Raw genomic sequence first — 19,417 nt, 5'->3', positions numbered from 1 at the left:
CCTCAGCCTAACCAGTGTTTTTAAATGTGAAAATAGTGTAGTCGGTCTAAAAATAACAGACTTAAATAGTGCTGATTTACTGTAATAGGCAGTGATAGACAGTAACAGAGTTGCTGGACCACATTTACTTACACGAGACACAAACCACACTCTTGTAGGTGAAGGTTTCGTGTTTGATCCTTTCACAACCTGCTTTTTATGTGGACTCTCTCACTCTACGTTTACTTACATCTGTCGGACTGATACATTAGACATTAAAGGGTTACCTACACAAACCAAAGCCCGCAACTTGCATTATTATTTGCAGTAAGCGTCAGCTCCACTGAGCTGCCCAACAAATGAGATGAATGGGTTGCATTGAAAGAACCTAAATTTCTAGCTAAATTATTAACTGAGAAAAATGTGATGAATAATGTTTTGTTTTTAATTTGAACATTATAAGTTACTTCCAATAATGTGAAATTTTCTGTGTGTGGTTGTCTCTGTGTCTTGCAGAGCAAATGAGTGTAACTGTGAGGTGCCAGATTAAAAAGTCAGAGGGTGGCAGGTTGTGTAACCAATTATGTAAAATGTAATGAGAACTATTATTTAAAAAAAATCTGCCTCACACCACTTGTAGTCACCTCACCCTCACTCAGAACTTATGGAGCTCATGTTTTCTTGGAAAATGCCAAAAAACAAATTTTTTTGAGAGAGATGTTTTTATGCCTCTGGGTCAAAGACAGCTGTGGGTGGTGGGTTTGTTTTTTGACCCTGATCATATAAACCTTGAGGAAGTTTCTTTTAAGTATTTCAGATATAACTTGGACTCAAGAATGAACTGATTAGATTATCTAGGTTTACGTCATGATATTTCCATGTCATGATTACAAGTTGGTAATAAAAGGTCTGCACCATAAAACACATGTTCGGCCATAATTTAGCAACCCCATTAGCAGCTAGGATGGAATTTAACACACATGCTAACTGGATGAATGCATAACATTTTGTCTCAAAGGTCAACTTTCATTGTGACTTCATGGTCTTAGAAGTAGAAATTGTGACTTTGTTTCACATTTCGACAGGCACGTTACTGGAGACGCTGCTCTCTGTTGCAAGTGGTGACTAGTTAACATTGGTTTTGAATGTTTTATGAGTATTTAAACAACCAATGGTCAGGGTTAAACATTTGCCATACAAATAGTGCTTGTGTATTTAAGATTACCATTATTTAAAAACCAAATGATGTTTTAAATGTCTGTGAGAAATGCTTCCCTTTGCACTGTGCTGATACGTACAAATGATGTCATACTTTGCCCAGTGTGGCTAACATTAGAAGCGCTATCACCCGCAGCCTTCCTTCCTGTCAGGCCAGTGTCCTCAGCCTTGTGCACAACGTGGTTACACATTTGCTTTTGTGGCTATATACCAGTGTTCGCTGAACACATACACCTGCTCACTTCTACATCAAAGAGTACTGCATGGTGCAGCAGTCTTGTCTTACTTTTTTTACCTTGCATGTTTGCAAGTTTCCATCACAGAAAGAGAGCGGGGTGCTGCCGTGTAGTAGGGCTAGTAGCAGGTGGAGTCATAACATGGCAGAACCAGCAGATAACTACAGTTATACACAGTTAAATCAATTGCCTACTATGTTTGTGCTTACTAGTAGGTTGCATCCCGTTTTTAAGTCTGCATATTTTTGATCTGGCCAGCTTGCATTAATCGTTGATTGTTTTAATTGAGTGTAAAAGCAAAGCTGTTGATTTACTGGTAGATCTGTATTCCCATCCTCACAAGTTCTGGGTAGTGACAGAAAATGAGATCATGGATACAAATAGTGGAAATGACCTTCCTCCGAAGGGTGTCTGAGCTCTCCCTCAGAGATGGGGGTGAAGAGTTTGGTCATTTGGGAGGGATTCTAGGTAGAGCTGCTAGTCCTCTGCTTCAAAAAGAGGTGAGTTGGGGATCTGACTATGATACCTCCTGAGATCAAATAGGAGGTGGTCAGAACACACTGGAGTGGATGTGGCGGCAGAGAGGAAAGATTAGGCTTCGCTTAAATGGCTGCCTTCATGACCCAGCCCCAGATAAGCAGCAGATGTGTGGATGGAGACTTACTGACCACAAATCAACTTTATGATTTAACTATCTATTACTGTCTGTTGTTAATATTAAAAGTAGAAACTTTGCAGGGCAAACATAATCCAAATCACACCCAAATATACAGACACAGTCACTGGTTTTGATAATGAAAATACTCTGTTTTAACATTATTGAGAAATATTTGAGGTCCTAACCTCGCTGTGAAATTACAGTAGCTGGTGTCACTTCCTTGTTGGTCAGTTATACTACCACAAACAAACAAAACAAACGCACACAGATGCACACTCTGGCACTGATGCTCCGCTTTAACATACATCAAACTGCATTCAACCATTTCCTGCTCACAAAGAGATGCACAAACACACACACAGCCGTGTCCTCAGCACAAGAGCCTCCTATAAACCGTGGCCTACATAATGCACTCTTTCTAACTTGACTGCACTCTCCCTCTTTCTTTTTCTAAATGGGTCAGTTCAGACAGACTGGTGCCCAGACAGATTTCGCAAGAGTCACTGCTGCATGCACTGTGTGTCTTTACTGTTAAAATTTCCAATCAGGAAAAATTAAAACCCTGAAATATCTAAGATGTTTACCCGACCCAACGAAGCCCTGTTTGTTTCTTTGTTTGTTTTTGGTTTTTTTCGAACATCTACAAATGCAGCCTCTTGTGACCATATATGTGTAATGATTGCATGTGTTTCTGTTGTCTGGGCTCTGTTCCCTAAATACCCTTCAGGAAACCACAGTGTATTTTGGGAACGCTGCTAATGTGTAGTTTGGAAAAAAGCGTGTTAGGAAAGAACTGTTTCTTCTTGCTGTGTTTTCCAGCCAGAATAACAACCATGCAGCTCACACATAATCCTCTGTATGAAGCTGTGTTAGGCAATAATATGCGTCTCTGCTGGTGTTTTTTGTCTGATGCTGTTTGTGGATTGGTGCTGGCCTCAAGTGCCTGCTTTTCTTATTGCTGCCTCAACATGGGGAGGATTTGTGGCGTTAAAGCCGTCACACCGCTGTTTGTGCCCAGCTCCAGTAATGACAGGTGTCTGCCCGTTAGGTTAGTCTGTTTTTGTCTCTCTGCTCATGCTTACCATCGTCATTTTATGTTGTGCATTTTGAAAGTTTCTCATCGCAGAAATTGTTAGTGGTTCTTGTTGACCCAGACCACAGCAACAAGGCATTTTTTGTTTTGTTTTTTTAATAGCATACTTGAGTGATGTGGTCTCAGAAATTCGTTTATTATGTAACATCAAATTGCAGAAGTTTGCTTGTGCATTTAAAAGTAGTGCTGCAAAAATCAGTTGAATAACCTTCAGTGCCCATTGCTCTACATCAACAGAAAAATGGGCACTCCCAAGTCCTTGTATCGACAATTCAGGCTGCTGGTGGTGGTGGTCTAATTATTGCTGACAATGTCCATCCCTTTATGGCTACAGTGTACGGTTTGCTCGCTATTTTCCATCTAGTGAACACGGGAGTTTCATATCATGAATGTGTAGCCAAACAAGCACCTGTGTGATGCTGTCATGTTAATATGGTCCAAATCTCCAAGGACTGTTTCCAACACTTTGTTGAATCTCTGTCACAAAGCATAAAGCCATTTTTAAAAGCAGAAGGAGGTCAACCTGGTATGAGCAAAGTTGAATTGAGTGTATTCCTGGTAAAATTAAACAGAATATACAGCTGACATGCTCGATTTCAGAAACCCAAACTTATTGACAGTGAAGGTTCTCAGTCAACCAAGTCATCGTAGTCTAAGGCAGGGGTCCCCAACCCCCGGGCCTCGGACCGGTTCGTGAGTCGTTTGGTACCAGGCCGCGAGAGTTGAGGCTCAGGTGTGAAATGTATGGTTTTTATCAGTTTTCAGCGTTATTTTGTTATCGTTTTTATCGTTAACTCGGTGTCCCTGGGTCTTTTCAAGTGTGTTATGAATAAATCTTCTTTTTTTCGGTACCGGTATTAGTTTTATTTTGTTGTATTTATCCACGACACCTTAAAGGCCGGTCCGTGAAAATATTGTCGGGCATAAACCGGTCCGTGGCTCAAAAAAGGTTGAGGACCGCTGGTCTAAGGAGCTTGGAAAGAAAAGAGTCTGGACTTCTTTAAGTTGCTTGAAGACATTTCACCTCTCGTCCAAGAAGCTTCTGCATGCAGAAGAACCTTATTGGGGTTTTTTTACTGTATAGCCTGTTTGTTTTTCACTCCAAGTTGTGACGATAGTTTGAGTCACCTATCATGCAGAAACTGAAAAACATTTGCTGCTTCTGCAAGGATTTCCTGTTTTGTCTGTTTTTATGTTGGTGTAACTAGAATATTTAAAGTGTGAAGACCTTTGATGTTCCAAAGAATCAACAGACAGACATTCCAACAACATACAGTATTATTATTGTAGATCTCATTTTACGTTGTGATTTTTGATGCAGTTGATAGAGTTATAATGCTGCTAATGGAAATCTCTGCTTCTGATTAATTAATTTATTATTAGCTAAACCTTTGAATGTCATTTCACTTATACAAAAATGATCTGCAGTTTTCCCAAACTGGACATGATGCTTTTTCTGTTTAATCCTCACGCTCACTTTAAAATGTGCACGTGCGAATTTCAAGCTTACTCTTCTGTTTAAATCCTTAGTTTCATTTGTCCTTTTACCACTTCTATCGCGATCTCTCTGCTTTTAATTTAAGTTTTAATCGAAATGTCTTTACTGACACACTACATGTGTAACCACAGGGAATAAAACAGATAAATGAGCATAGAGCATGCTTTGTTGCTGCTTAAGTTAAAGGCAAAGCATGCATTTATTTATTTATTTATTAAATGCAATTTATATCAAATACAGTCTGGTGCAGCAGTAAGAGGGAGGAGTCTAGATTGTAAGTATAGACATTGCAAAAACAGAAACCTTTCTTCCTGTGTCTAAAAATGTCTTCAGCCCTCTGCTGCACGCACGCGCACACACATGCGCGCATATCTTTCCAACAGTATAAGCAGTGTGCATGCAGCAGTTGTGGTGCAGGAACTTGTTTGTTTAGCTTTGAGTATTAGTCAGCTGGTGGTTTTGCAGTATTTCTGTGTGAGCTTGAAACCTTTCACAGTTGGCTCAAGTATAACATTTTCTCACCTTCTTGCTTTTGAACTTTGGACGCTTACATTTTCACACACAAGTCTGGGTTCACCTAGCAATGGCTGCTTGAACGGCATAGACTTTGACGCACACAGTCAAGCCAATACTCTTCTCTTTAAAGTGGCACTTTTATCATGCATTCAGCATTTGTGTTGTGGTTTCGCAGATGACAGATAGGCTATGGCGCTATCAAACACTATGTACTATGGTCTCCAACATGCATGTCTCACAAAATTGAATCATTAGTTCCATGTATTATAATTGTCATTATATCTCTAAAAAGCAGGTGCACATCAGAACATGCGCGGAACATAACCACACTGGAAACGATGACCAAAACACTCACTGGAAAATGTCAGGAATTGATTACCCTGCTGACTGAGGCTGACAGCACAGACAACCCTTCACATGCAAAGCAGGATGTTTTCACTTGGCTGCGTTGAAATTAAACGTTCCGTCTCATGTGCGAATCTTGAGACGAGTGAGAAAAGCTTTTGCTAGAAAAACGGGAGAAATGGCAGCCCTTAGTTAGCTTTCTCAAAAAGCTGAAAAGCATATGTCTGCAGCCATGTTTGATTGAATTATGATATAATCCACGACTTAAGAAAAGCTGAGAGCAACTGCTACCCTGTGAGTCAGCCTGGCCTGCAGCCGATGCCCTCTGTCCCTCCCACTCACACAGCAGGACAACGCTGTGCTTATGTAACAGAGAAGTAGAAAAGGGATACAAGGAGACTTAAGATAGAGGAAGGAAGAGAGGCTAAAAGAGAGAGGGCAAGAAAGAGAGGAGAGCGGCTAACCGCATGCCTCCATGTTTTCCGCTTGACAGCTTTGCATTAACCACATTTTGTCCTCGTCTTCCCCTTCATCTCCATGAGTTATTTACTTATTATTAAAGCACTTGCACTTGTCATATTAATAAAATCGTCATGAAAATTTGATTAACAAATCTTTATAGAGAGAAGTCAGAAACCCACAGTAAGCTGATTTAAAATGGAATAACTTTTAATGAAAATGTGTCTGTAATCTTGTGCAGCATGCATCGGCATGTGCAATTACATCTTTTTGTTATATCAAGTGTCAAATGACTCTGAAGCTCAGGCTTATTGAAGCAGATCCAGTACTACTCTGCTTTAACCACAGCTAGCATGTTCTCATCACCTCCACCCATCTGTGGAGCGTGTTTCAGTGACGGCTTCCTGTAATATTGGCAGAGTGCACAGTGAAACTACAGCCAGGAAACTGTCATGGTTGTATGCTCTTCCCATCAGTGACTCAAATACTGATGATCAACTCAGAGTTGTAAAATGAATGGTTTGTTGCTGAGGTAGAGTGTCTTGAATAGAGCAGTCAATGCAGTTTCATAAAGCACCAAATCACAAAAACAGTAACGTCAGGCTATAATAATATAATTTCTTTGGACCTTGATTTTAAAAAGTCAACTAAATGCTAAAACTTTGATGTCATTCTTTTTGTCCCTTTATTTATTCAGACAAAAAATGGCTGGAGCCCAGAACAGGAGGACTTAAATCACACATCCATAATTTCCTATCTGGATAAATTGTCAGCAACCGCCCCCCCAAAATTCTCCATTGCCTCCACAAGGATAAAGTTTGTTGCTTATTGGATTGTGTTATTGAAAACAGAGCTGTCGGTTCCTTCTCTGATTTCTGATTTGCGATTTCTTTCACATTTTGCATCGGCTAATTAAGATTGTGGGTGCAAACGTGTCAGAAAAATAACAAGGCATGATGTCAGGTTTCCTTTGTGCCTCTGAAAGTGGTGGGCTGTGCAGGAAAAATGTCCAGTTCCATAGTTTGTATTTTGGTCTCCGCCCATGAGCTTTGGGTACAATCCGAGAAAATGACATCATAGATAAAAGTGGTGGAAATGAGTCATCTGAAGAGCGTATGCAGCGTCCCTTAGGGATGAGGTGAGGAGCTCAAAGTAGAACTGCCACTCTGTATCAAAAATCAGAACCAGCTGTGATGATTCTTGCATCTGACTAGGAGCCCTCCCAGGCGCCTCCTAAGTGTTTTGGGCATTTCCTACTGGGGGGGGGTTGGAGACCCCAGTGAAGACCTAGAACACGGTTTCCGCATGGAAGAGCAGAAGGAGGTGGCTGGGGAGAGAACAGTCTGGGCATCTCTGCTGAGATGCTTTCCCCTGTGATCCATACCAGAGAGATGGTAGAAGATGGATGGATGTAGTTAAAAGATGAACATAGTAACCCATTGTTTGTGAAGTCTTGTATTAAAGCCTCAACACAGTTTCCCATCTGTGTTGTTGTGTTTTTTGTTTTTGTTTTAAACTGGACATGACAAGTGAAGGAGAAACTGAAGGGAACACCCTGACGCATAAGGGTAAAGCTTTATCAACTTGCTTTGACTCTACTGCGCACAGAATAATCATCACACTGTATCCAGTAAGACTTTAAACTCATTTCAAATTCAGTGTGGTGCTGTGTTCAGGCAAAGTTAACCACACCAAAGATGTGTCTTTGTCCAAATACTCACACGCACATTAATGACAAACACATTCATAAATCCAACTTAATGACATGTTGACATTTTGTAACCATCAGTGTGTATTCATGTGTGCGTGCATTGCGTTAAGGTGACATAAGTGTCCATTGGATTGCATGCCTGTGCATATGGGTGTGTGTAATGGGTGTTTGCGCCTATTTTTCCATTCATACACACCCAAACCACTGCAAGAAATCAGACAGCCATAACCAAACCGCTTCCACAGAAGTCTTGTTTTTTGTGTGTGTGTGTGTGGGGGGGGGGGGTTCAGGTGAGGATTCAAAAGGAATAACCAGCTCTAAACAAGTGTTTGTTTGTATTGTAAGATGGGTGTCAAGGGAAACAACATTAAAAAAATAAAAGTGACTAGGCTTATTACTAAGGTGTGTTGTTCAGTGCGTACATGTCTTATGTTTGGACACGTTTCACATTGATTAGTACAGGTTAGACTTCATGTTCAGATTTGTGTACAAGGAGAATCCATCACATCACTGTCCATCCCTTATTTATCCTCTTAAAAGCCTCACTGAGATTAAAACACTGCTTTTTAAGAGTGACCTGGTTCTATTAGACGTGTCAGTGAGATTTGCTTTAAAAATTGATTGTGGGAGGGGTGTGTTTAGTCCCCTCCCTCTTTTATTTGTCACAACACACCTGCCTACCAGGTATAGACCCCAGTCCTCCTCTCCCTGTCCCCAGTACTCAGTCACTCACGCTGCGCTCTCTTCTCTCTCTCGCTGTGTGTTTTCAGTCTAAGATGCCCTAGGCGGTGAGGAAGGAAATGTAAATGGCTTCCAAAGTAAAAGATGCTGTGGTGTGGTACCAGAAAAAGGTAAGGCGCTGCATTTTAAAATCTTTTTTAAAATTTAAAAAAAAAAAATTGTGTGTTTGGTTTCACACCATTGCTGTGCTTTTGTTTTTAAGTATATAACTATAATATTAAAATGAAAAACATGTATTTAATATGATATTTTGACTTATGACTACCTCTGAAACTATGCTTTGATAGCACCATTAACCTTTTTATGCACTCTTACTAATACTAGTTTTACAAGTCTGCTTTTCATAGCGTCTTATTTAAAAAAAAAAAAGAAAAAAAAAGAAAAAGGCTTTGACCTTTTATAGGCCCATTACATTAATTTTTTTTCCTTTTATTTCTCTAAATGACACTTTTTAAAGATTCCTATTATCTTTGCACTACCTTGTAGCTTATACAGAAGACTAATTTTTGCCCAGTTTGATTACTATTATTGTAATGATTGGGGACTATGTTGCAATTTGCATTTTATAGACATCAATCATGCTTTCCCTTTGCATTGTAGAAGTGTCTGATTAAGGCATCGTCTGTGCATATTAAATTGTATTGATATTTTATACTTGTGTGCCTCAGCTATGGTCTTTAAACCATAGCTGAGGCATAGCTGATTATAATGCTCAATATTATGATCTGTCGGGTGGACCTCCTTTTCTGTAAGACTCTTTATAAAGTCTTTGCTTTATTCTATACTTTGAATAATCTCCTACACATGGTTTCATCTTTTTTCTTTTTTCTCTTACATGCTTTTACTGCACTTGGGAAATGCAGTTTCATTCACTTTCCTCTAATTCTACTCTCATCACTTGACATCTATTCTAAATTTTGTAGTTTAGAATTAGTAATGTAAATGTTAATAACACAAAAAATGAGTGTAGTTCCCTCCTTTTTATTTCTTTACTTGCTTTTATTGATAATGATGCATCTTGTCCATGATTTTCTGAGTTTAGCAAGTACAGAAGAGCAAACTGATCATCTTTTACAGAGAAATGCACAGAGATCTGGTAACGCTGACCAGTTTTGCTTGTATTTGCAGTCATCCTGACTCTGACCCAGTAACAGTGTTAATTAAGACATATTTGCTCCTTTTGCTGCAGTGATTTCTTACTTTATATACAGACTGCAGTATATGTATATACTCAATAGGTGATCATACATTGTTCTTGCTCTGTGGCACACTGAGGGAGAAGTCGCTAAATCATTTAATTTCTTTTTTTTAAAAAGAAAGATAGTTTTTCAAGACTTCTGACACTGAAGCGAGCAGACTCCTTCAGTAAACCATTTTGATAATGACTTCCTTGCTGCTGTCAGCAGCGACATCGGGGTCGAGCCGTTCAGCACTGCCTTCAGCCCGGCTGGTGTTGTGTGTCCTGTTGTTCCATAGTCTCAGATATCAGATCCTCTGTTGGACTCCAGCCCCGGTCCCCCTGCAGCTCTCAGCTTACACACTCATCTGCTCTCACAAACCTGACTGCCTGTTTTTCTTTTCTCTGCCCTCACTGCTGGCCTTTTTTTCTTTTGCCTTTTTCTCTTTCTGCTCACACCTTCCAGATGTAGAGATCAGAAGCTGGAATGAGAGCTCACAGAATATGACCCATCAGAAGTAACTTTAATGAAAGAACAACATTGAAAACACTTGCATGTGTAAATATATACATTTTCAATCAAAACTGCATTTTTAAAAATGTTGTTTTATTACTTTAAGTTAAATTCTTTTGTGTCGTAAATATAGGAAGCGGTAAAGCTTGCACAAACCCTACTTGGGTTGTTTTCAAACCGTTGTCTTGGCATTAGTTGATTAATCTGAGTTAAACGCAGAATGTTTTCTTCAAAAAAGCATTAAGCTCAATGCATTTCTTGGGTATTTGTTCATCATACGTCTGTGTTTTGTGTGTCTAGCAAAGCTTGTCTGGGCAAAGGCACACCAGTGACGACAGCCGCTGAGTCACGAATGACTAAACTTTTTTTTTTTTTTTTTTTTTTAGTGCCCTCACACCTGTCCTCAGGGGACTTCTTTATCTAGCGTGTCTCATTTAGACAAGTTAAGTGGTTGTGCGTTTTCTCACTCAGTTGAGAAATTAAACAAGAGATTAGGTTGAACTTTTCTGCAAGCCGTGACCAGGATTTCAGTGTCTCACAAGAGACAGTTTCATTCGTCTGCATTAACCCTCTCAAGGCAGGCGTTGCCCATTTGCAACAGTTAATAAAAACTAACAACCTGATTACCCCGCATACATATTTTGTGAGTTTTTTTTACTCAGAAGTACCACTGCAGGACTTGGTTGTACATTAGCAACAAAAAGTTTAATTTGAGCCTGAGAGGGTTAAATCTCTTAAGTGTTCTGTAAAATTGAACAACAGCACACCAGATAGATGAGTCTTGAGAGGCATAGAAGGGTCCACTGCACCTTATTATAATGTCTAGCTTGTCAGGAAAGGGTTTGATATCAGCAGCATTATGTAACCACCTGAAATCTTGCTAATCATATCTTCTCTGCCCTCAGGGAAGATTCATACTTCTCAGATCCAGCTTCACACAGTTGAATAATTTGTTGTTTCCAAGTGAAAAGAAAATGTATTTGTTCACTTGCCTCTGATGGCTTTTAGCACTGCAGATTCTGCAGTTTCATTATAAATGTTTGACATTTCTGATCCGTCACAGTATAGTTAAAATGTCAACAAACAAGTCACAGATTTAGGTTTGGGCTGTTTTCAGTAGAGCTACTTCTAAAGAAATCGCTGAGAGATATTTAGTATTCAGCCTGCATTGGTGTTAAATTCTTTAAATGTTTCCTTTTTTAATGCTGTGAGCTCCATAAATCTGATTAAATTCAGCCGAGATGATATAAAAGTGCACATTTATGCTTTCCAGGTGTGTTTTGTTTTATTTGGTTTTGTTTTTTTTGTGCTATATTTTTGCCTACTTTTAAATGTGTAAAACTGCAAAAATGGTTCACAATGCAATAAAAGACAGGGTCCAGTAACTGTTGAGTCTCACAAAGCTTATTCAGTGTATTCACATGAAGTTACATTTTATGTTGCAGAGAAAGTTCGAGATTGTCAAACCGGTCTGTTAAGGTGTGTTTCACAACTCGGGCTCTTCGGCCTCTAAGCCCTTCAGGCTTATGTCAGAGTCGCAGTGTATTTCTGACTGCTGTGCTGGGAGACCAGCTGTAAATAGACTCGGTGCCTTGTTTGTGTCGAGTCTGTTCTTTTTCCTCACTGCCGTGCCATGCCAAGCCCATATCACAGTGAAGGCACATGCACCGGAGCAGGCTATATCGGCCACAGCGCCAGCCATACTTACTTTTTCTCTCTGACAGTTTGTTTGTTGTTACCAGATAGAAAGCGGTTCCATGTAGAAATTATTCAGCTTTTAATGTCTTGAACATTTTAAATGTGCCATGCATGTTGGTTTATGTTTGAGCTGAAAATGTTTAACTGTAACAAATTTAATTGTAGCTTGCGTGTGTGTATTTTGAGATGTGACGCAGTGTGTATTTTCGGAGGGTGTTTGTTGTTGACTTCTCGAGATCAGAAAGTCTCGTGTGAAGATTCACTGTGACCACACTTAGCAGTCACAGGTCTATATTTAGGAGATGAGAATTTTTGTGGATTATCTTGTCGCTTCCCTGTTGTAGTTTCTTGGTGCAACTCCTTGGACGTTTACATCTCAGAATATAATAAAAATCATCTGACCTTTACTGGGTTCTGAAACGAGGCATGACTTGGCAAATAATGGCATGGTGTATTGAGCCAAAATGCAGAAAGTGTGTGAAAAACTAAGTTCACCCTCACTGTTTGCGTAGGAATTAAGAGGATAAGTAGCCGTTATTATGCTAAGTCAAATACACCCGATTAAGTTATCATCAGCAAATCTGTAAAAGCAGAAGCAGTTTTAATTGTTTGTCTGCTGTCTGTTAACATAACACAGAGGAGGACATCAGCAATGATCTCAAAAGTGATTGTTGCTGTGGTTATAAGGCCATTTCCAAAACAATTCCAAGCCCATCACTGTGCATTGAGAAAGATTATTCACAAGTGGAAAACATCCGAGACTCCAGCTTGTTCCAGCAGATTCACCCTGAGGTCACACTGTGCAATGTTTAAAACCCAAGAGCTCCATCTTGGACTCTGCAGGCCTCGGTTAGGAGGTTAAATGTTGAAGTTCATGACAGTACAATATTTTAAAAAAGAACAAGTCACTTAGTTTGGAATGGCAGCTACTGCAAAAAAGCTTGTTCTCTGTAAAAAGAACATGATAGCACAGCTTAGGTTTGCAAAGTTTCATCTGAAAAAATCATGAGACTTCTGAAACAATGTCCTTTGAACAGATGAGCCCATAATGTACAGCACTATGTTTGGGGAAAACCAAACCCAGCATTTCAGCACAAACACCTCATACCAGCTGCTCTTTGAGTTGACCATGAACTCCTCTGTATACCAAAGTATTCGTCTGTCTAACAAGCTTGGGTCAGAATTGGGTCCTGCAACAGGACGATGATCCCAAGAACAGCTGAAAGAGAAAAGAAGCAAGGTAACGCAATGACTCAGTTAAAGTTCGGACTGTGAAGAAGAGCGGGCCAAAATTCATCAAAAGTCATACAGAAAAGATTGACTTCAAGTTATCACTGCTGAAGGTGATACTACTGGTTTTTGCATCATAGATTGTACTTAGTTTTTCCACATACTGCTTCTGGGCTTAGTTTTTGCTAAATAAATAACGGCATTTGTTATTTTGGGTTGGCTTAAGTAATGATAATCTTCATTTCTTTTCCTTCATTTGCCCCAAAGCAAAAAAAAAAAAAAAAGAAGCATTGATAGGTTTGTAGCATAAACCTATTCGCTGGAACGTTCAAGACAATTTACTACACAGCAAAAAGCAAGACACAAGTAGGCAAAGTTCTTTGTGTTACTCATGCATGAGGGAGACCTGCCTGGAGCCAAGTGTCGTTCCACCCACTTGACCTCCGTCAGACTCTCAGCCAGGTTCCCCATAGCACTCCTTTTATTGTGGTTACATGAATATGCATAGGTTCATTAACATATGACGTTTCGTATAGATATACATGTGGACAACGAATAGTGTGTGTGGGTGTGAAGACTCCCCAAAGCTGGTGCCAGGAGTCTAGCGGTCCATCTGAACAAAAGGCTCTTACACTTAGACAGATATACGTGTGTTTGCTATACCATATATCAGCAAGAGAAGACACGACCTCTCCTAGGTGTGTGATCTATGCCAGAACCCTCTGAAGAGGAGTGAACGCACTCCCCTCTTCATGCTACAGAGTTGTTACAGACCTCCTAGGATGAGACATTCTTTCAATCTACAAATGGTTATATACTTCTAAGCATATATAAATATATATTTCTAGGCATAAATGGCAATCCAACTATACAAATCTAACAAGCATATTGTTCTTTTGAGATGTCCTTCATGTGTTTCTGGCAGCCAAATTAAAGTTTTCTTATCTGACACACGCATGCACGTACACACCTGTCTGAGCAGAAAATAAACCTTACACACAGACTACAGGGAGAGCTGTTGTTGTAGTCTGAGTCGCTGTAGTCTCACATCTCAGGGGTTCGTGGACACCACGAAAAACTTCTTTTTAAATGGGTTTTTTTTTTTTAATTTTTTTTTTTTTTTGCTGATTCTTTTCTTTAGTTTGTTTCTTTTGTTTTTGCCCCTTTACGGATTTCTTCTTCTTCTTGTACAAAGTCACTTATTTAATAAGAGATTCTTGGAGGTTATTAGAAGGTGGAAGCTTCATGTTTTTATCACTGTAGCTTAAATATACACAGAACAATTTTAAGACTTTATTATGACTGTGGCATTGTAGGATTTCACTATTTATTTAGACTAATTTTAAGTTGATAATTATTAGTGGTAGCTGCAGTCTTTTGTGTGTTTGAACCTGGGTTGAATGTATTCCTATATTTACACAGTAGTGATGCCCTAGAGACACACTGATGGAAAAATCCCTCCCCTCTTTGTGGGACGCTGGGTGTGGTTAGCTCTCACGCGCTGATTAACCACCAAAGTCTGGCTCAGAGAGAAGAGATGTTTTCAAACTGGAAGGAACGAGGAAAAACTGGATGAAAAGTTGACACAAACATCTGACAAACTACACTGTCAGCAGCTTCACACATTGTTAAAATCCTGGTATAAATTTGACTGCTACACATTGTAATCACTAAATCTTTGCCAATTATATTTATTTTTTATTTATTTTTTGCAGTGTTAATAGTTTAGTCTGTGAAGCTACTGCTGGAAAGGTGACGTCCTCATTGTTGCTTGTTTTGTCTAATCTTGGTGCAAATCTTGATTTTAAAAAAACAAAAAACAAAACAAAAAACAATAAATAAAATCATTTTCCCTCAACAGCTCAGGCAATCGGGTGCTTAATAATAGTAGGTTATTCAGAGAAGTTTTTTTTTTTTTATGGTTTTCCAGGATGGTGACTTTTTGACAAATGTTCAGAGGAATGTTTTTGAGCCTCTTAGTACTGACCTATGAATCATTCAAGCATAAAAATAGACCCAACTCAAAGGATGACCCAGTGTTGTTTACACATAACAGGCACATTAGCAAAGAACCCGTTTTACATTGTATCATTAGGTACTATGTTGCTATGTGTTTTTGTGATAACCTGGTAGTATATGCATTTCTTTTGCTTGTGGAAAAAAACAAAACAAACCAAAACAGTATAACAGTTTGACAGGCATAAGTGTTTGTTTGGGAATCACCTTGTTGATAAAATAAAGAGCAATTGACTGAAAACTTGGCATATCTCAGCATGGTGTTTAAGCATGTCTTTGAAGTTTGAGAAAACTGGAACAAGTGGAGCATAAAACAAGTAGTGGGGGCCTAAAAGAAAGGGGGGGGGGGGGGGGGGGTAGTCTGCAGCAGATCAACAGTATCTGAAAGTCATATCCTTAAGAAACTGGGGGGGGGGGAATCAGTAAAAACCTGGCACAGGAACTGAAAGATGCATCTAGGCCTTCAGGTGATCAATCTACTGTTGACGCAAGCCTCTTTAGAAATGGTCTGAGTAGAAAGTTCGCTGTCAAGAGGCCATTCTTGGGGAAAGGAAATGGGGAGAAAAAGCTGAGGGATGCCAGTTTACACAACTGGACTGAAATTCAGTGGCCACAGGTCTGGTGGAGTGATGAATCCAAATTTGAGATTTGATTGATCTTGTCGGTATATACAGAGAGGTTAAACAGTGAGTGTATATAAAGCTATCTGTAAACAGTGGAGGTGAAGGCTTGGCCATGGTTTTGAGGGGTTTTGGTTTTTTTTTGGGGGGGGGGGGGGTTTAGCCATTGGTGTTGAAAATCTTCAAATATGCTGGAAGTATGACCAGAGAGAAGTAATGTCAGATTTTGATTCACCTGTATTTGATCTCAAGCAAAGTGCCAATACAGTAAAAGCATACCATACCACACCATGGATTGGCCTCCCCAGAGCCCAGACTTTAACATTATTGAAGCAGTGTTTGATCATCTTGATGGAGAACCAAAAAAAAGAGCTTTGAATGCCCTTTTGCTGACTCTATGAAAACCCCTTGAATGAAACTCGTTAGAATAGTGCAAACTGTTTTTGCATTGCCATTCAATAAATCACTGCACCTATTTTTGCATTTTCCTGGTAAAATATGAAGAAAACGCGGTAGGCTAAAGTCTTTTGCACAGTACTGTTTACCTGGCTTCTGCAAAACCTGCAGTTGAGTAGGGAATTGAACTCTCGGCCCTGTCATTAGTAGCGGACTCACCCAACCCTCTTAAACCTCAGCGGCCCATTTCGTTTGAAGCTGCACTGTTCAGGATTGTTACATAATGTCCACTGACAGGTTGTCCCCCTGTAAAGTTTATATGACAAACGTGTTAACAGTTTACACATGCAACCCACAACAAATAGAGCAACATTACCATTTATGTGGAATCGTGTTTGCTCTTTTGTTGTTCTGTTTTTGGTGTACACTAATTCCCAAGGGAAATGTTGTGGTTTCTGGACGCTAGAGTTGAAGTTTACGGTTGAACAGTAATTAAGGCCTTTATAGGATTCATAGGTATGAGGGGATAAATCATGTGAGATAGTCCTCGAAGGCATGGTTAATGCAGAAATATTGATTACAGCAGATTTAAAGTCAATGCAGTAAAGTCTGTGACCAGGATTGACATTTGAGTACTCGTTATTTTTAAGCCGACTAAACCCCAAGCAGACGACGGATGAATGACGACATCGCGCACTGAAGAGTGTAAATCATTCGCGGCTGAAATTTCTGTTAATATGTTAAACTTCACGTCAACAACATTCCTCTGAAAGTCAGCATCTGTCTTTGTCTCTGATACCCCCTCAATTGCAGAGGCAGTTATGTAACTCCGCTCTCCTCCTCCGACTCCCCTCGGTGCATCGTCCCTCTCTGTTGTCATGACGACTCCAGCATTGCTGCAGCGGCACACTCGGCCTCTTCGCTCTCAGCTCTTGATTTGCTTGTCAAATTGCTGAACTTTTTTTTTTGTTCTTCCCTGGTCCAAATCCTTACATTAAAACTGAGAATTTAAGTATTTGAGATTTATTAAAGCAGTTTTTTGCAAAATGGTCAAAACCAGCTGGCTGATCATGAGTGGTTGATGAGGTAAATAGATAGTGATGTAACGGTGATAAGAGGATTTACAGTGCTGTAAATGCCTCTTTGTCAAATCACAGTTACCTCGCGACTCTATGATGTAACAACAGATGAGCGTGTGTGCGTGTGCCTCCACTTTCCATACCAACTTTCACTCTTATCTATCCCCCTTCCACTTTTATCTTCCTACTTAGTAGTCTGGTCATGTTTGTCCTCTGGAGCATATGTGGAGGACAGTCAAACATCCTCGCGTGTGAGTGTGTGTGTTTTAATGGGCCGAGTGGAGTGGAAAATTAGCTGTCAGTCTAAATGTCATGCAGTCAGTCAGACGTCCAGAACTCGGCTGGTTTTACCTTACTGGTGGAGCCTCGAGATCCTCATCTGTCCCTAGTCGATAAGTTACAACCCTTTTACTATATAACACATGAAGGATTTATTTTGAAAAGCATCTATAATGTTTTAAAGCAGTGGTAAAAGGTAATATTCAATTCTAGCTTCAAGTATAAGTTCTTCGTTATATGCTTATGAAGCTGAACACTGAGATGAGTGTTTATTCACCTGCTTAAAAGGCTTCTCAGTCCACTCCAGCGTGGATTCTTTCCTTATTTGTACGTCGCCTCGGACAAAGAGTCTGCCAAGTCATAAATGTTTAAATAGGAGTTTAAAATTAGACGGAGGTCTCAAGTTGCACCCGTTGAAAAAATGGTCTTTTTTTTTCCCCCTTCCTATAGTTAGTTAGATTTATAATGAGACAGGGAAGGAAAAAATTAAGGTGGCCTTAAGTCTGCCTTTATCTCTGTTTATAACTTAGTGCTGTTGGAGGTGCTTTAATTGCATGATCTTCAGCAGCAGGTAGATTTTGACACTCACTGTACAGTCTGTTAATCTGTCACCATGTTTACCGATTTGGCCTCGGTGGGTAGCTGCCAGTTTTCCTGGACTTTCAGCTTAAAAAGAAAATGCCAAGGTCAAGATTTCCTTTTGCCTGCCAGCTGTTGTTCATGAATGCAGTTTAATTATAAAAAGCTGAATTGTTTGTAATTCACCAAATAAAGTCATTCTTTTGTGTTTTGCTCGCGTGCAGCCAAACCCTTTAAAACACGCAATTAAAGACTTTTTCCCTTCTCACATCTGCATACTTGTATGTTAATACATAATTATAGCTGCATAGCCAAAGATTTCTCAAGTTTTTCTATTATTATTGTCCATACTTATTTGTAATGCATTAAACTTGCTTGTAAAATGTATCTGTTTACAGTTAGTCCTGGTGTCTTGTCAGCTCAAGTTCAGTATCTCTAGCCCATAAAACTAGAAATACTGAACTTGCTTTGCTATGGTCTACTTTTAGCACAATAACAGAAGGCCAGGTCATTATAAATATCAATAAACTGATATTTTGGAGACTGTTTATCTTAACTTTAAGACTTGGAACCTAGGCAGACAATTCCTTTCATTCCAGCTTCAGCATGCATTTCCAAATTTGTTTAGTTCCCATTCCGAGCTACTCCGGTAAATAAAAACACTGTACGGTCGTGTACTGTCATCCTCCCTCCACACTTAGCTGTTTCTACCTGTTATGAGCTCTCTGATGTTGTAAAGGCGAAGAAAACATCAGAAATTAACAACAAACTTTGTTCAAAATACGCTCACAACCACTGCTCCTCAATGAGGCCTTTCCAGAGACTGCGTTGTCTGGCCCGGCTTGTTGCTTTATTATCAATAAACATTTGTCATTTGTAATTAGGATTTATTCATTTTATAAGGTTATTCATTAGCAAAGGTTGGAAAAGCGAATAAATGACCTTTTACTGACAAATTTTATATTGAAATAATCAAAACAGCAGACTTCTTGATAGAAGAATTAGTTTGTTTGTATTTGAACAAGTCTTTACAGCATTAAACACATCTGGAACCTCTGGAATAGATGCGATCAGAGCAGCACCCTGGTTCTAAAGATTGGTATCACTATACACAGAGAGAATATTATCAAATGTTGCTTCTTCATAAAGAGGAAACAAGTGCATCACAATCTGACTGCTAGTTCCGGACAATATAATTTGAAAACTGTCCATGAAACCGCATGATTAACCTCACAGTACCCAGCTACCTCCAGACAAAACCAATTGATTAGAATTTGGGATTGATGTGTACTCAATAGTTGTACCATAGTGTGACCTGCGGGAGGGCGGTGTCACAACAGGCACGTGCTGAAGCTGGTGTCAAAGTGTGCCTGTT

The 19,417-nt window shown here is 39.5% G+C and overlaps 1 protein-coding gene across 4 annotated transcripts in view; it reads left to right on the top strand.

The window, feature by feature from the left end:
* Positions 1-19,417, top strand: part of LOC146615267 (protein PHTF2) — a 55,595-nt gene that overhangs the window by 15,794 nt on the left and 20,384 nt on the right. For all 4 annotated transcript variants that reach the window (XM_085376726.1, XM_085376727.1, XM_085376725.1 and 1 more), the window contains one exon: positions 8,484-8,564. In XM_085376726.1, coding sequence (XP_085232852.1) covers positions 8,520-8,564 — 45 coding nt within the window. In that variant the 5' untranslated portion in view covers positions 8,484-8,519. The remainder of the gene's footprint in view (positions 1-8,483; positions 8,565-19,417) is intronic.

Source organism: Diplotaxodon limnothrissa, linkage group LG17 (genome assembly GCF_057381915.1).
Source record: "Diplotaxodon limnothrissa isolate DT_005_m linkage group LG17, D_limnothrissa_male_GT1.1, whole genome shotgun sequence".
Lineage (NCBI taxonomy): Eukaryota > Metazoa > Chordata > Actinopteri > Cichliformes > Cichlidae > Diplotaxodon > Diplotaxodon limnothrissa.
Note: the sequence above shows the minus strand (reverse complement) of the source record. Positions and strands in the feature narration are given on the sequence as shown.